At 45.8% G+C, this 14591-nt stretch overlaps 1 protein-coding gene and 18 non-coding genes across 19 annotated transcripts; 18 read left to right on the top strand and 1 right to left on the bottom strand.

The window, feature by feature from the left end:
* Window positions 1-348: 348 nt before the first annotated feature.
* Window positions 349-467, top strand: LOC134114742 (5S ribosomal RNA). The gene has a single exon (XR_009947109.1). It is a non-coding gene; the product is annotated as a 5S ribosomal RNA (ribosomal RNA).
* A 339-nt stretch (window positions 468-806) lies between these two features.
* Window positions 807-925, top strand: LOC134115091 (5S ribosomal RNA). The gene has a single exon (XR_009947453.1). It is a non-coding gene; the product is annotated as a 5S ribosomal RNA (ribosomal RNA).
* Window positions 926-1321: 396 nt separating this feature from the next.
* On the top strand, window positions 1322-1440 carry LOC134114741 (5S ribosomal RNA). The gene has a single exon (XR_009947108.1). It is a non-coding gene; the product is annotated as a 5S ribosomal RNA (ribosomal RNA).
* A 339-nt stretch (window positions 1441-1779) lies between these two features.
* On the top strand, window positions 1780-1898 carry LOC134115090 (5S ribosomal RNA). The gene has a single exon (XR_009947452.1). It is a non-coding gene; the product is annotated as a 5S ribosomal RNA (ribosomal RNA).
* A 396-nt stretch (window positions 1899-2294) lies between these two features.
* LOC134114740 (5S ribosomal RNA) lies at window positions 2295-2413 on the top strand. The gene has a single exon (XR_009947107.1). It is a non-coding gene; the product is annotated as a 5S ribosomal RNA (ribosomal RNA).
* Window positions 2414-2752: 339 nt separating this feature from the next.
* On the top strand, window positions 2753-2871 carry LOC134115089 (5S ribosomal RNA). Its single transcript, XR_009947451.1, has one exon. It is a non-coding gene; the product is annotated as a 5S ribosomal RNA (ribosomal RNA).
* Window positions 2872-3267: 396 nt separating this feature from the next.
* LOC134114739 (5S ribosomal RNA) lies at window positions 3268-3386 on the top strand. Its single transcript, XR_009947106.1, has one exon. It is a non-coding gene; the product is annotated as a 5S ribosomal RNA (ribosomal RNA).
* Window positions 3387-3725: 339 nt separating this feature from the next.
* LOC134114448 (5S ribosomal RNA) lies at window positions 3726-3844 on the top strand. The gene has a single exon (XR_009946814.1). It is a non-coding gene; the product is annotated as a 5S ribosomal RNA (ribosomal RNA).
* A 339-nt stretch (window positions 3845-4183) lies between these two features.
* Window positions 4184-4302, top strand: LOC134115088 (5S ribosomal RNA). The gene has a single exon (XR_009947450.1). It is a non-coding gene; the product is annotated as a 5S ribosomal RNA (ribosomal RNA).
* A 507-nt stretch (window positions 4303-4809) lies between these two features.
* Window positions 4810-9746, bottom strand: LOC134114050 (uncharacterized; the record flags this gene model as incomplete). The annotated part of the gene is made up of 3 exons (XM_062560457.1): window positions 9245-9746; window positions 6249-7777; window positions 4810-4910 (listed from the first exon to the last, which is right to left on the bottom strand). Coding segments are annotated over exons 1-3 (2132 nt in total), but the record flags the coding sequence as incomplete, so codon positions are not given.
* A 509-nt stretch (window positions 9747-10255) lies between these two features.
* On the top strand, window positions 10256-10374 carry LOC134115087 (5S ribosomal RNA). Its single transcript, XR_009947449.1, has one exon. It is a non-coding gene; the product is annotated as a 5S ribosomal RNA (ribosomal RNA).
* A 396-nt stretch (window positions 10375-10770) lies between these two features.
* On the top strand, window positions 10771-10889 carry LOC134114738 (5S ribosomal RNA). Its single transcript, XR_009947105.1, has one exon. It is a non-coding gene; the product is annotated as a 5S ribosomal RNA (ribosomal RNA).
* A 339-nt stretch (window positions 10890-11228) lies between these two features.
* Window positions 11229-11347, top strand: LOC134115086 (5S ribosomal RNA). The gene has a single exon (XR_009947448.1). It is a non-coding gene; the product is annotated as a 5S ribosomal RNA (ribosomal RNA).
* A 337-nt stretch (window positions 11348-11684) lies between these two features.
* LOC134115084 (5S ribosomal RNA) lies at window positions 11685-11803 on the top strand. The gene has a single exon (XR_009947446.1). It is a non-coding gene; the product is annotated as a 5S ribosomal RNA (ribosomal RNA).
* A 339-nt stretch (window positions 11804-12142) lies between these two features.
* Window positions 12143-12261, top strand: LOC134114282 (5S ribosomal RNA). The gene has a single exon (XR_009946648.1). It is a non-coding gene; the product is annotated as a 5S ribosomal RNA (ribosomal RNA).
* Window positions 12262-12658: 397 nt separating this feature from the next.
* On the top strand, window positions 12659-12777 carry LOC134115083 (5S ribosomal RNA). The gene has a single exon (XR_009947445.1). It is a non-coding gene; the product is annotated as a 5S ribosomal RNA (ribosomal RNA).
* A 339-nt stretch (window positions 12778-13116) lies between these two features.
* LOC134114387 (5S ribosomal RNA) lies at window positions 13117-13235 on the top strand. The gene has a single exon (XR_009946753.1). It is a non-coding gene; the product is annotated as a 5S ribosomal RNA (ribosomal RNA).
* A 396-nt stretch (window positions 13236-13631) lies between these two features.
* LOC134115082 (5S ribosomal RNA) lies at window positions 13632-13750 on the top strand. Its single transcript, XR_009947444.1, has one exon. It is a non-coding gene; the product is annotated as a 5S ribosomal RNA (ribosomal RNA).
* Window positions 13751-14089: 339 nt separating this feature from the next.
* LOC134115081 (5S ribosomal RNA) lies at window positions 14090-14208 on the top strand. The gene has a single exon (XR_009947443.1). It is a non-coding gene; the product is annotated as a 5S ribosomal RNA (ribosomal RNA).
* Window positions 14209-14591: the final 383 nt, after the last annotated feature.

The raw sequence follows: 14591 nt of genomic DNA, 5'->3' as shown, positions 1-14591 counted from the left end.
CAAATTACAAAAAGTACATCACATTGTCGAAGAGATGCATGTTTAGTGTTGTTTTAACGTTGGATACATAAGGAACTTAGACAATATCATCAAAATTGATTCCGTTTCATGGTTGCTAAATTAGTGTTGATCAACATTTAACAATTGGCATACTTTTGTTTGTAATTTAGCCGTTGAAATACAGGTGCTAACCCAACATGTTAGAATTGCCAGTGAAGAAAAGTAAAGTTACCTTCAGGTTTTAGGAACCTCTCTTGCCAATCCTAAGAACTGCTTCAATTTTAGAAAAAGAAACTCTTCTGATTATCTTTGACACGTTTTAAAGGATTAGGAAAAAGATAAAAAGCAGCGTACGGCCATACCTCTCTAGTTCCGCCCGATTTCGTCTGATCTCGGAAGCTAAGCAGAGCAGGGCCTGGTTAGTACCTGGATGGAAGACCGCCTGGGAATCCCAGGTGCCGTAAGCTTTTTCACTTCTCTCTCCGAAAGCCGCCCAGCGCCGCAGATTGTACACCCACACAATTGTAAAAAGTATTTCACATTGTAGAAGAGATGCAATAGGAAGAAGATGAAAGGTGGCTTACGTCCATACCATCGTCAGGCCATTTGAGGTGGCGGGGACTGCAATGGCCATCCACCGATTGGCTGGGACTCCTGGGCGGGTCTTCTCTAGTCCATCCAATTTTCGGCATAGGATGTCACAGCCTTCTTTGCATACCCTTATTTAACCCACACAAAGATGCCAACGGCAGGCGTGACATAATTTTTTGACGCATTATAAAGGATTAGGAAAAAGATAAAAAGCAGCTTACGGCCATACCTCTCTGGTTCCGCCCGATCTCGTCTGATCTCGGAAGCTAAGCAGAGCAGGGCCTGGTTAGTACCTGGATGGAAGACCGCCTGGGAATCCCAGGTGCCGTAAGCTTTTTCACTTCTCTCTGAAAGCCGCCGAGCGCCGCAGATTGTACACCTACAAATTACAAAAAGTACATCACATTGTCGAAGAGATGCATGTTTAGTGTTGTTTTAACGTTGGATATATAAGGAACTTAGACAATATCATCAAAATTGATTCCGTTTCATGGTTGCTAAATTAGTGTTGATCAACATTTAACAATTGGCATACTTTTGTTTGTAATTTAGCCGTTGAAATACAGGTGCTAACCCAACATGTTAGAATTGCCAGTGAAGAAAAGTAAAGTTACCTTCAGGTTTTAGGAACCTCTCTTGCCAATCCTAAGAACTGCTTCAATTTTAGAAAAAGAAACTCTTCTGATTATCTTTGACACGTTTTAAAGGATTAGGAAAAAGATAAAAAGCAGCGTACGGCCATACCTCTCTAGTTCCGCCCGATTTCGTCTGATCTCGGAAGCTAAGCAGAGCAGGGCCTGGTTAGTACCTGGATGGAAGACCGCCTGGGAATCCCAGGTGCCGTAAGCTTTTTCACTTCTCTCTCCGAAAGCCGCCCAGCGCCGCAGATTGTACACCCACACAATTGTAAAAAGTATTTCACATTGTAGAAGAGATGCAATAGGAAGAAGATGAAAGGTGGCTTATGTCCATACCATCGTCAGGCCATTTGAGGTGGCGGGGACTGCAATGGCCATCCACCGATTGGCTGGGACTCCTGGGCGGGTCTTCTCTAGTCCATCCAATTTTCGGCATAGGATGTCACAGCCTTCTTTGCATACCCTTATTTAACCCACACAAAGATGCCAACGGCAGGCGTGACATAATTTTTTGACGCATTATAAAGGATTAGGAAAAAGATAAAAAGCAGCTTACGGCCATACCTCTCTGGTTCCGCCCGATCTCGTCTGATCTCGGAAGCTAAGCAGAGCAGGGCCTGGTTAGTACCTGGATGGAAGACCGCCTGGGAATCCCAGGTGCCGTAAGCTTTTTCACTTCTCTCTGAAAGCCGCCGAGCGCCGCAGATTGTACACCTACAAATTACAAAAAGTACATCACATTGTCGAAGAGATGCATGTTTAGTGTTGTTTTAACGTTGGATACATAAGGAACTTAGACAATATCATCAAAATTGATTCCGTTTCATGGTTGCTAAATTAGTGTTGATCAACATTTAACAATTGGCATACTTTTGTTTGTAATTTAGCCGTTGAAATACAGGTGCTAACCCAACATGTTAGAATTGCCAGTGAAGAAAAGTAAAGTTACCTTCAGGTTTTAGGAACCTCTCTTGCCAATCCTAAGAACTGCTTCAATTTTAGAAAAAGAAACTCTTCTGATTATCTTTGACACGTTTTAAAGGATTAGGAAAAAGATAAAAAGCAGCGTACGGCCATACCTCTCTAGTTCCGCCCGATTTCGTCTGATCTCGGAAGCTAAGCAGAGCAGGGCCTGGTTAGTACCTGGATGGAAGACCGCCTGGGAATCCCAGGTGCCGTAAGCTTTTTCACTTCTCTCTCCGAAAGCCGCCCAGCGCCGCAGATTGTACACCCACACAATTGTAAAAAGTATTTCACATTGTAGAAGAGATGCAATAGGAAGAAGATGAAAGGTGGCTTACGTCCATACCATCGTCAGGCCATTTGAGGTGGCGGGGACTGCAATGGCCATCCACCGATTGGCTGGGACTCCTGGGCGGGTCTTCTCTAGTCCATCCAATTTTCGGCATAGGATGTCACAGCCTTCTTTGCATACCCTTATTTAACCCACACAAAGATGCCAACGGCAGGCGTGACATAATTTTTTGACGCATTATAAAGGATTAGGAAAAAGATAAAAAGCAGCTTACGGCCATACCTCTCTGGTTCCGCCCGATCTCGTCTGATCTCGGAAGCTAAGCAGAGCAGGGCCTGGTTAGTACCTGGATGGAAGACCGCCTGGGAATCCCAGGTGCCGTAAGCTTTTTCACTTCTCTCTGAAAGCCGCCGAGCGCCGCAGATTGTACACCTACAAATTACAAAAAGTACATCACATTGTCGAAGAGATGCATGTTTAGTGTTGTTTTAACGTTGGATATATAAGGAACTTAGACAATATCATCAAAATTGATTCCGTTTCATGGTTGCTAAATTAGTGTTGATCAACATTTAACAATTGGCATACTTTTGTTTGTAATTTAGCCGTTGAAATACAGGTGCTAACCCAACATGTTAGAATTGCCAGTGAAGAAAAGTAAAGTTACCTTCAGGTTTTAGGAACCTCTCTTGCCAATCCTAAGAACTGCTTCAATTTTAGAAAAAGAAACTCTTCTGATTATCTTTGACACGTTTTAAAGGATTAGGAAAAAGATAAAAAGCAGCGTACGGCCATACCTCTCTAGTTCCGCCCGATTTCGTCTGATCTCGGAAGCTAAGCAGAGCAGGGCCTGGTTAGTACCTGGATGGAAGACCGCCTGGGAATCCCAGGTGCCGTAAGCTTTTTCACTTCTCTCTCCGAAAGCCGCCCAGCGCCGCAGATTGTACACCCACACAATTGTAAAAAGTATTTCACATTGTAGAAGAGATGCAATAGGAAGAAGATGAAAGGTGGCTTATGTCCATACCATCGTCAGGCCATTTGAGGTGGCGGGGACTGCAATGGCCATCCACCGATTGGCTGGGACTCCTGGGCGGGTCTTCTCTAGTCCATCCAATTTTCGGCATAGGATGTCACAGCCTTCTTTGCATACCCTTATTTAACCCACACAAAGATGCCAACGGCAGGCGTGACATAATTTTTTGACGCATTATAAAGGATTAGGAAAAAGATAAAAAGCAGCTTACGGCCATACCTCTCTGGTTCCGCCCGATCTCGTCTGATCTCGGAAGCTAAGCAGAGCAGGGCCTGGTTAGTACCTGGATGGAAGACTGCCTGGGAATCCCAGGTGCCGTAAGCTTTTTCACTTCTCTCTCCGAAAGCCGCCCAGCGCCGCAGATTGTACACCTACACAATTGTAAAAAGTATTTCACATTGTAGAAGAGATGCAATAGGAAGAAGATGAAAGGTGGCTTACGTCCATACCATCGTCAGGCCATTTGAGGTGGCGGGGACTGCAATGGCCATCCACCGATTGGCTGGGACTCCTGGGCGGGTCTTCTCTAGTCCATCCAATTTTCGGCATAGGATGTCACAGCCTGCTTTGCATACCCTTATTTAACCCACACAAAGATGCCAACGGCAGGCGTGACATAATTTTTTGACGCATTATAAAGGATTAGGAAAAAGATAAAAAGCAGCTTACGGCCATACCTCTCTGGTTCCGCCCGATCTCGTCTGATCTCGGAAGCTAAGCAGAGCAGGGCCTGGTTAGTACCTGGATGGAAGACCGCCTGGGAATCCCAGGTGCCGTAAGCTTTTTCACTTCTCTCTGAAAGCCGCCGAGCGCCGCAGATTGTACACCTACAAATTACAAAAAGTATATGTTACGCCCCAGTCTAGGGGTGCCTAGGACGCAACATGAACAGGCCCCATCTTCCCCGTCTCCCAAGTAGCCACGAACAAATAGCTTTTACATTACAAACTTATTTATTTTCACAAACATAAATAAGGTGAAATACTAGTTTCCATAACGTGTTTAATATCTGGCAGCACAAAACGGCCTACCCCGTAGGAAGACCTAAACCAAAAATAAGTAACCTTGTCTAGAAAGAAAATAGCTGACCTGCCAACCAAAAAGAGAAAAGAATGACAAGAGAACCTTACCTACCTAACTATCACAAAAACAAGAGAAAACAAACTCGTTAGGAACATGTACCAACAACAGTTTCACAACAACCCCACAGGGTGGCCAGTTGGGACACGAGGAGGACGAGAACGACGTGCTGCTGCTGCTGCTGCTTTCCCCTCTCTCTCCCAAAGGACGCCATCTTGAGTCCTTTTATCTCCCAGGAGTCCCGCGGCAGCCAACCAGGGCCCGGCGAGGATCTTCGGCCAATCAGCACATGGCGGTGGCACACCCCGATCTACATAGGGAAAAATACAAACCAAGGAAAAAAACCCAAAAAGGAAATACACAGGGCACACTGCCATACACAAATGACCAGGGTCATAACACCCCCACACCCAAGAATTAAACCTTCCCCTAAAAGGTTTAATTCCTACAAAACAGAAACCCTAGACAATGCGTCTGCAATCACATTCTCTGTACCCTTCTTGTGATAAATCTGCAGATTAAAATCCTGCAGAAGGAGAGACCAGCGCATAAGCCGCTGGTTGGAATTTTTCATGTGTGCCAGGAATGTCAATGGGTTGTGATCTGTAAACACTGCGACCGGCTGTGCGCTAGACCCAAGGTAAACCTCGAAATATTGCAAGGCTAACAGTAGGGCAAGCGCTTCCTTCTCAATGGTGCTATAATTAAGCTGATGTTTATTAAATTTCTTGGAGAAGTACGATACGGGATGGTCAATGGACTGAGTGTCCTCCTGCAAGAGCACGGCACCGGCGCCACACGCGCTGGCGTCAACCTCTAGTTTGAAGGGTCGCGTAAAACAGGGTGCGGCGAGAACAGGTGCATTGCACATTAACGCCTTGGCAGACTCGAAGGCAGCCTGACAAGCGGGGGACCAAATAAATGGTTTTAAAGGACTCACAAGTCCTGTGAGAGGAGCAACCACGTCCGAAAAGTTACGACAAAACCCACGATAATACCCACACATTCCAAGGAAACGGCGCAACGCTTTCTTGGACTGGGGGGCCGGGAAATCAATAATCGCCTGCACTTTTTCAGCCAACGGACGCACCTGCCCCTGACCTACCTGTTTACCCAAATAGGTGACAGTGGCTCTACCAAATTCACATTTCGCGAGGTTGAGGGTGAGGGAGGCCTCACGTAGACGACTGAAAATGAGGGACAATGTGTGGAGATGGCCGGACCAGGTGGAGGAGTAAGCAACTACATCATCCAAATAAGCCTCGCAGTTTTCTACGCCAGATAACACAATACGCATTAACCGTTGGAAAGTAGCAGGGGCATTACGCAGCCCGAATGGCATTACTGTATACTGGAGAAAAGTATCAGGTGTGACGAAAGCTGATATTTCGGAAGCCCGTGGGGTTAAAGGCACTTGCCAGTAACCTTTTAACAGGTCCAGCTTTGTCACATATTTAGCGGAGCCTACACGATCAATGCAATCCTCCATCCTGGGGAGCGGAAATGAATCAGGTTTTGTGACTGAATTTATTTTCCGGTAATCGTTACAAAAACGAGTGGTATGATCGGGTTTCGGAACCAAAACACAGGGTGAGCTCCACGCACTAGTACTGGGAACAGCTAATCCATGCTCAACCAGATAACTCACCTCTTGCTGCATCATAGCCCTTTTGGTCGGATTTACCCGATAAGCATGTTGCTTGATGGGTTTGTGACCCTCCACGTCAATGTCATGGTACAGGACAGACGTTTGACCAGGGTGGTCAGAGAAAAGCAACAAGTTATCCTCAATCAAGTTTTTAATATCCGCAAGAGCCGAGTCAGACAGATGGGACAAAAAACCCTCCAAGTTACTCAGTACTTCTGAATTTCTCAAACGCGCGGCTGGCATCAAACCACTTTTCTCTGCCAACCCATCATCAGCAAGGTTGTACTGAGGTGGAGTAGCGGACACGGACATCACGGGCGCAGCAGGAGACAGCGGGGAGTCACTCACTCTGGAAAAATAACGTTTCAACATGTTAATATGGCATACTCTCGATTTTCTTCTCCGATCTGGAGTTTTAACAACGTAGTCAGTGTCACTAATTTTTTTCTCTACCGTGTACGGACCAGAAAATCTCGAATGCAAACTGGATCCAGGCAACGGAAGAAGCACCAAAACTTTTTCACCTGGTTGGAACACACGAAGGACAGACTTTTTGTCATAGCGAAGCTTCATTTTTGCTTGACTTTGTGACAAGTTTTCACGGGCTAACTGACATACATACTTGAGACGCTCACGAAAAGAACTGACATAATCCAGCACATTATGCTCAGTTTTTGGCGACTCTGACAACCACTTTTCTTTAAGGAGCCGAAGGGGACCGCGGACAGTATGGCCGAAGACCAAATCACAAGGACTGAAACCCAAAGACTCCTGAGTAGTTTCACGCACCGCAAATAACAGAAGAGGGAGGCCTTCATCCCACTCTCGGTTAGACTCAAGACAATATTTACGCAGCATAGATTTTAGGGTTTGGTGGAACCTCTCAAGTGCGCCTTGAGACTCTGGATGGTACGGACTTGATGTTACATGTTTAACTTTTAACTCTCTCATTACCTGTGCGAACAGTTTGGACATGAAATTTGTGCCCTGGTCACTCTGTATAGTTTTAGGCAAACCAAAAGTTGAAAAGAATTTAGTGAGAGCTTTCACGACTGGTTTGGCCCTGAGGGTGCGTAGTGGAATGGCTTCGGGATACCTCGTCGCGGCGCACATCACTGTCAAAATATACTGATGCCCAGATTTAGTTCTCGGTAACGGCCCCACACAATCTATCAACACTCGTTCAAAAGGCTCACCAAGCACTGGGATCGGGTGCAGAGGAGCCGGAGGAACAGGTTGGTTGGGCTTTCCCACAACTTGACATGTATGACAAGTGCGGCAATACCTCGCCACGTCAGTTTTTAACCCGGGCCAAAAGAAATTGCGCAACACGCGATGGTACGTTTTTTTAACACCCAGGTGGCCAGCTAAGCTGGAGTCATGTGCCAGACTCAAAATTTGCGCTCGATAGTCTGATGGCACAACCACCTGATTTACAGCGCGTATCTCACTGGAGTCGGGACTCCACCGTCTCATTAAGACACCGTTGTCCAAAAAAAACCTACCCGATTTGCTGTCTTCCTCGGAGGCTACAACGGAGGACAGACACGAAGCTAGAGACGGATCAGTTATCTGAGCGTTGGTCAACATTTCTCGGGTCACGTTTAAACTTAGGTCTGTGTCAGCAGGAAACAAATCAAACTCATTGACGCATTTCAATACATCTTCACTCTCAATATCGGGTGACACTGAACAGGAGGGCTCACCCTCAACTAGTGTAGCCATAAACGACTCAGACAAATCCATATTTTCACCCAATTTACGAGCCTGTGCCCGCGTAATTGCGCACACAGGAAACAGATTTGGCACAGACACAGCAGAGGAGACATGGGGAGAACAGCAAGCAGACACGGACGAAAATGGGTCATTAACTACTTCGGGCAGAGGAAACACCTTTCCTCCGGCCAAGTCGTTACCCAAAATAAACGAAACGCCACTAATCGGAAACTGTGGGAGCACGGCAACTTTCACCGGTCCCGACACAAGCGCTGAGTGTAAGTGAATCCTATGCAGTGGGGCATTAAGTTCACTCATTTTGATTCCCCACACTAACAAATCAGAAAAACACGAAGTTTCGTTTGAGAGCGGCAGCACATTAGCCAGTATGAATGAATGATAGGCGGCTGTATCTCGAAGAATAGTTACTGGCACTTTTTCCGCTTCTGTGCCAGTTAAAGAAACATACCCGTGAGAAACGAACGGCTTGAAACGAGGGTCAACCTCCGCGGATTTTTCTTTAGGTACCAGCTCAGTCTGTTTTTCCGATGTGGACACAGTGTTTATGAAACCCACACCAGCAGGATGTTTGGCACTTTTGTGTGGTCCTTTTTTCCTAAGAGTCGGACAAACAGCGATTAAGTGGCCTGGCTCATGGCAATAGAAACATTCACGGCCCTCGCCCGCAGCTGGAGAGGCGCTCTTACGCGTCATCTTTGGCGACCGAATTCTGCGCTCAGGTATTATTTGAGAAGCGCGAGGCGCCGGCATAGCAAAAACACTCTTATGCGTTAAAATGAACTCATCAGCCAAAACCGCCGCTTTTGTTACCGATGATTCTTTTTGTTCGTTCAAATAGACCACAATTCGTTCCGGCAAGCACTTTTTAAATTCTTCAAGCAAAATGAGCTCTCTGATTTCCGCCATACTTTTAACATTACAGGCTTGGCACCATTTGTCAAACAAAATGCTCTTGTCACGCACAAACTCAACATATGTCTGGTTAGCAGTTTTCTCACTATTCCTAAATTTTTGGCGATATGCCTCGGGGACCAGCTCATAGGCCTGTAACACTGTCTTTTTCAATATTTTGTAGTCAAGACTATCTTCGATAGACAAACTGGCACAGACTTCTTGAGCTTTCCCCACTAATTTACACTGGAGGAGAAGGGACCAGAACTCTTTAGGCCAACTCAAGGCAGCAGCTATCCGCTCAAAAGCGCTAAAATAGGAATCAACCTCTGACTCCCGAAATGGAGGTACTAAGGCAATGTGCTTACTGATGTCAAAAGCCGGAACAGAAATAGCACTGTGGTTAGGAGGAGACATCGGGGTGGAGACTACAGGGGCTCCCCTTTCCAGCTCGAGAACCCTGATGCGCAGATGCATGGCTTGCACCTCTAGCTGTTTGTTTTTGGTCTCTACCTCCTTTATCTGGAGGGCTATGCGGAGATCCTCTGTGGTCATGTTACCCATGACAGGATCTACGACAGGCTCAAGTCCCACACCAGCAGCGAGCATGCTAGCAGCCCCCGCCGCTTTCACGTCTGCCATTGGTGCGTCACCCTCTGCAACAGCAACATCCACATCACTAGCTGGTTCCGGTAGGACGCCCTGCTCCACCAACTCTGCACACAGCAACCGTTTGAGCTCCGCCTTATTGACACTGTAGGGCACCTGCACCTCATAATAATTTGCCACCATCAACAGGTCATTTTTCCTACACTTTTCGATTTTAGCCAAAGATGGACCAGCCACAAACTCATCCAGTGAAAACTCCATAATTCCCCCCCACACTTCAAATAACTGCTAACCAGAAACAGCTCCTCATCCACCGAACACGAAGAACAAAGCGAGACAAGATCCCGGACGAGCCCCCAATTCATGTTACGCCCCAGTCTAGGGGTGCCTAGGACGCAACATGAACAGGCCCCATCAAATGACCAGGGTCATAACATATATCACGTTGTCGAAGAGATGCATGTTTAGTGTTGTTTTAACGTTGGATTTATAAGGAACTTAGACAATATCATCAAAATTGATTCCGTTTCATGGTTGCTAAATTAGTGTTGATCAACATTTAACAATTGGCATACTTTTGTTTGTAATTTAGCCGTTGAAATACAGGTGCTAACCCAACATGTTAGAATTGCCAGTGAAGAAAAGTAAAGTTACCTTCAGGTTTTAGGAACCTCTCTTGCCAATCCTAAGAACTGCTTCAATTTTAGAAAAAGAAACTCTTCTGATTATCTTTGACACGTTTTAAAGGATTAGGAAAAAGATAAAAAGCAGCTTACGGCCATACCTCTCTGGTTCCGCCCGATCTCGTCTGATCTCGGAAGCTAAGCAGAGCAGGGCCTGGTTAGTACCTGGATGGAAGACCGCCTGGGAATCCCAGGTGCCGTAAGCTTTTTCACTTCTCTCTGAAAGCCGCCGAGCGCCGCAGATTGTACACCTACAAATTACAAAAAGTACATCACATTGTCGAAGAGATGCATGTTTAGTGTTGTTTTAACGTTGGATATATAAGGAACTTAGACAATATCATCAAAATTGATTCCGTTTCATGGTTGCTAAATTAGTGTTGATCAACATTTAACAATTGGCATACTTTTGTTTGTAATTTAGCCGTTGAAATACAGGTGCTAACCCAACATGTTAGAATTGCCAGTGAAGAAAAGTAAAGTTACCTTCAGGTTTTAGGAACCTCTCTTGCCAATCCTAAGAACTGCTTCAATTTTAGAAAAAGAAACTCTTCTGATTATCTTTGACACGTTTTAAAGGATTAGGAAAAAGATAAAAAGCAGCGTACGGCCATACCTCTCTAGTTCCGCCCGATTTCGTCTGATCTCGGAAGCTAAGCAGAGCAGGGCCTGGTTAGTACCTGGATGGAAGACCGCCTGGGAATCCCAGGTGCCGTAAGCTTTTTCACTTCTCTCTCCGAAAGCCGCCCAGCGCCGCAGATTGTACACCTACACAATTGTAAAAAGTATTTCACATTGTAGAAGAGATGCAATAGGAAGAAGATGAAAGGTGGCTTACGTCCATACCATCGTCAGGCCATTTGAGGTGGCGGGGACTGCAATGGCCATCCACCGATTGGCTGGGACTCCTGGGCGGGTCTTCTCTAGTCCATCCAATTTTCGGCATAGGATATCACAGCCTTCTTTGCATACCCTTATTTAACCCACACAAAGATGCCAACGGCAGGCGTGACATAATTTTTTGACGCATTATAAAGGATTAGGAAAAAGATAAAAAGCAGCTTACGGCCATACCTCTCTGGTTCCGCCCGATCTCGTCTGATCTCGGAAGCTAAGCAGAGCAGGGCCTGGTTAGTACCTGGATGGAAGACCGCCTGGGAATCCCAGGTGCCGTAAGCTTTTTCACTTCTCTCTGAAAGCCGCCCAGCGCCGCAGATTGTACACCTACACAATTGTAAAAAGTATTTCACATTGTAGAAGAGATGCAATAGGAAGAAGATGAAAGGTCGCTTACGTCCATACCATCGTCAGGCCATTTGAGGTGGCGGGGACTGCAATGGCCATCCACCGATTGGCTGGGACTCCTGGGCGGGTCTTCTCTAGTCCATCCAATTTTCGGCATAGGATGTCACAGCCTTCTTTGCATACCCTTATTTAACCCACACAAAGATGCCAACGGCAGGCGTGACATAATTTTTTGACGCATTATAAAGGATTAGGAAAAAGATAAAAAGCAGCTTACGGCCATACCTCTCTGGTTCCGCCCGATCTCGTCTGATCTCGGAAGCTAAGCAGAGCAGGGCCTGGTTAGTACCTGGATGGAAGACCGCCTGGGAATCCCAGGTGCCGTAAGCTTTTTCACTTCTCTCTCCGAAAGCCGCCCAGCGCCGCAGATTGTACACCTACACAATTGTAAAAAGTATTTCACATTGTAGAAGAGATGCAATAGGAAGAAGATGAAAGGTGGCTTACGTCCATACCATCGTCAGGCCATTTGAGGTGGCGGGGACTGCAATGGCCATCCACCGATTGGCTGGGACTCCTGGGCGGGTCTTCTCTAGTCCATCCAATTTTCGGCATAGGATGTCACAGCCTGCTTTGCATACCCTTATTTAACCCACACAAAGATGCCAACGGCAGGCGTGACATAATTTTTTGACGCATTATAAAGGATTAGGAAAAAGATAAAAAGCAGCTTACGGCCATACCTCTCTGGTTCCGCCCGATCTCGTCTGATCTCGGAAGCTAAGCAGAGCAGGGCCTGATTAGTACCTGGATGGAAGACCGCCTGGGAATCCCAGGTGCCGTAAGCTTTTTCACTTCTCTCTGAAAGCCGCCGAGCGCCGCAGATTGTACACCTACAAATTACAAAAAGTACATCACATTGTCGAAGAGATGCATGTTTAGTGTTGTTTTAACGTTGGATATATAAGGAACTTAGACAATATCATCAAAATTGATTCCGTTTCATGGTTGCTAAATTAGTGTTGATCAACATTTAACAATTGGCATACTTTTGTTTGTAATTTAGCCGTTGAAATACAGGTGCTAACCCAACATGTTAGAATTGCCAGTGAAGAAAAGTAAAGTTACCTTCAGGTTTTAGGAACCTCTCTTGCCAATCCTAAGAACTGCTTCAATTTTAGAAAAAGAAACTTTTCTGATTATCTTTGACACGTTCTAAAGGATTAGGAAAAAGATATTAAAGCAGCTTACGGCCATACCTCTCTGGTTCCGCCCGATCTCGTCTGATCTCGGAAGCTAAGCAGAGCAGGGCCTGGTTAGTACCTGGATGGAAGACCGCCTGGGAATCCCAGGTGCCGTAAGCTTTTTCACTTCTCTCTCCGAAAGCCGCCCAGCGCCGCAGATTGTACACCTACACAATTGTAAAAAGTATTTCACATTGTAGAAGAGATGCAATAGGAAGAAGATGAAAGGTGGCTTACGTCCATACCATCGTCAGGCCATTTGAGGTGGCGGGGACTGCAATGGCCATCCACCGATTGGCTGGGACTCCTGGGCGGGTCTTCTCTAGTCCATCCAATTTTCGGCATAGGATGTCACAGCCTGCTTTGCATACCCTTATTTAACCCACACAAAGATGCCAACGGCAGGCGTGACATAATTTTTTGACGCATTATAAAGGATTAGGAAAAAGATAAAAAGCAGCTTACGGCCATACCTCTCTGGTTCCGCCCGATCTCGTCTGATCTCGGAAGCTAAGCAGAGCAGGGCCTGGTTAGTACCTGGATGGAACACCGCCTGGGAATCCCAGGTGCCGTAAGCTTTTTCACTTCTCTCTGAAAGCCGCCGAGCGCCGCAGATTGTACACCTACAAATTACAAAAAGTATATCACATTGTCGAAGAGATGCATGTTTAGTGTTGTTTTAACGTTGGATATATAAGGAACTTAGACAATATCATCAAAATTGATTCCGTTTCATGGTTGCTAAATTAGTGTTGATCAACATTTAACAATTGGCCTACTTTTGTTTGTAATTTAGCCGTTGAAATACAGGTGCTAACCCAACATGTTAGAATTGCCAGTGAAGAAAAGTAAAGTTACCTTCAGGTTTTAGGAACCTCTCTTGCCAATCCTAAGAACTGCTTCAATTTTAGAAAAAGAAACTCTTCTGATTATCTTTGACACGTTTTAAAGGATTAGGAAAAAGATCAAAAGCAGCTTACGGCCATACCTCTCTGGTTCCGCCCGATCTCGTCTGATCTCGGAAGCTAAGCAGAGCAGGGCCTGGTTAGTACCTGGATGGAAGACCGCCTGGGAATCCCAGGTGCCGTAAGCTTTTTCACTTCTCTCTCCGAAAGCCGCCCAGCGCCGCAGATTGTACACCTACACAATTGTAAAAAGTATTTCACATTGTAGAAGAGATGCAATAGGAAGAAGATGAAAGGTGGCTTACGTCCATACCATCGTCAGGCCATTTGAGGTGGCGGGGACTGCAATGGCCATCCACCGATTGGCTGGGACTCCTGGGCGGGTCTTCTCTAGTCCATCCAATTTTCGGCATAGGATGTCACAGCCTGCTTTGCATACCCTTATTTAACCCACACAAAGATGCCAACGGCAGGCGTGACATAATTTTTTGACGCATTATAAAGGATTAGGAAAAAGATAAAAAGCAGCTTACGGCCATACCTCTCTGGTTCCGCCCGATCTCGTCTGATCTCGGAAGCTAAGCAGAGCAGGGCCTGGTTAGTACCTGGATGGAAGACCGCCTGGGAATCCCAGGTGCCGTAAGCTTTTTCACTTCTCTCTGAAAGCCGCCGAGCGCCGCAGATTGTACACCTACAAATTACAAAAAGTATATCACATTGTCGAAGAGATGCATGTTTAGTGTTGTTTTAACGTTGGATATATAAGGAACTTAGACAATATCATCAAAATTGATTCCGTTTCATGGTTGCTAAATTAGTGTTGATCAACATTTAACAATTGGCCTACTTTTGTTTGTAATTTAGCCGTTGAAATACAGGTGCTAACCCAACATGTTAGAATTGCCAGTGAAGAAAAGTAAAGTTACCTTCAGGTTTTAGGAACCTCTCTTGCCAATCCTAAGAACTGCTTCAATTTTAGAAAAAGAAACTCTTCTGATTATCTTTGACACGTTTTAAAGGATTAGGAAA

The sequence above is a fragment of the Pungitius pungitius genome, unplaced genomic scaffold, assembly GCF_949316345.1.
Source record: "Pungitius pungitius unplaced genomic scaffold, fPunPun2.1 scaffold_34, whole genome shotgun sequence".
Taxonomy (NCBI): Eukaryota; Metazoa; Chordata; class Actinopteri; order Perciformes; family Gasterosteidae; genus Pungitius; species Pungitius pungitius.
Note: the sequence above shows the minus strand (reverse complement) of the source record. Positions and strands in the feature narration are given on the sequence as shown.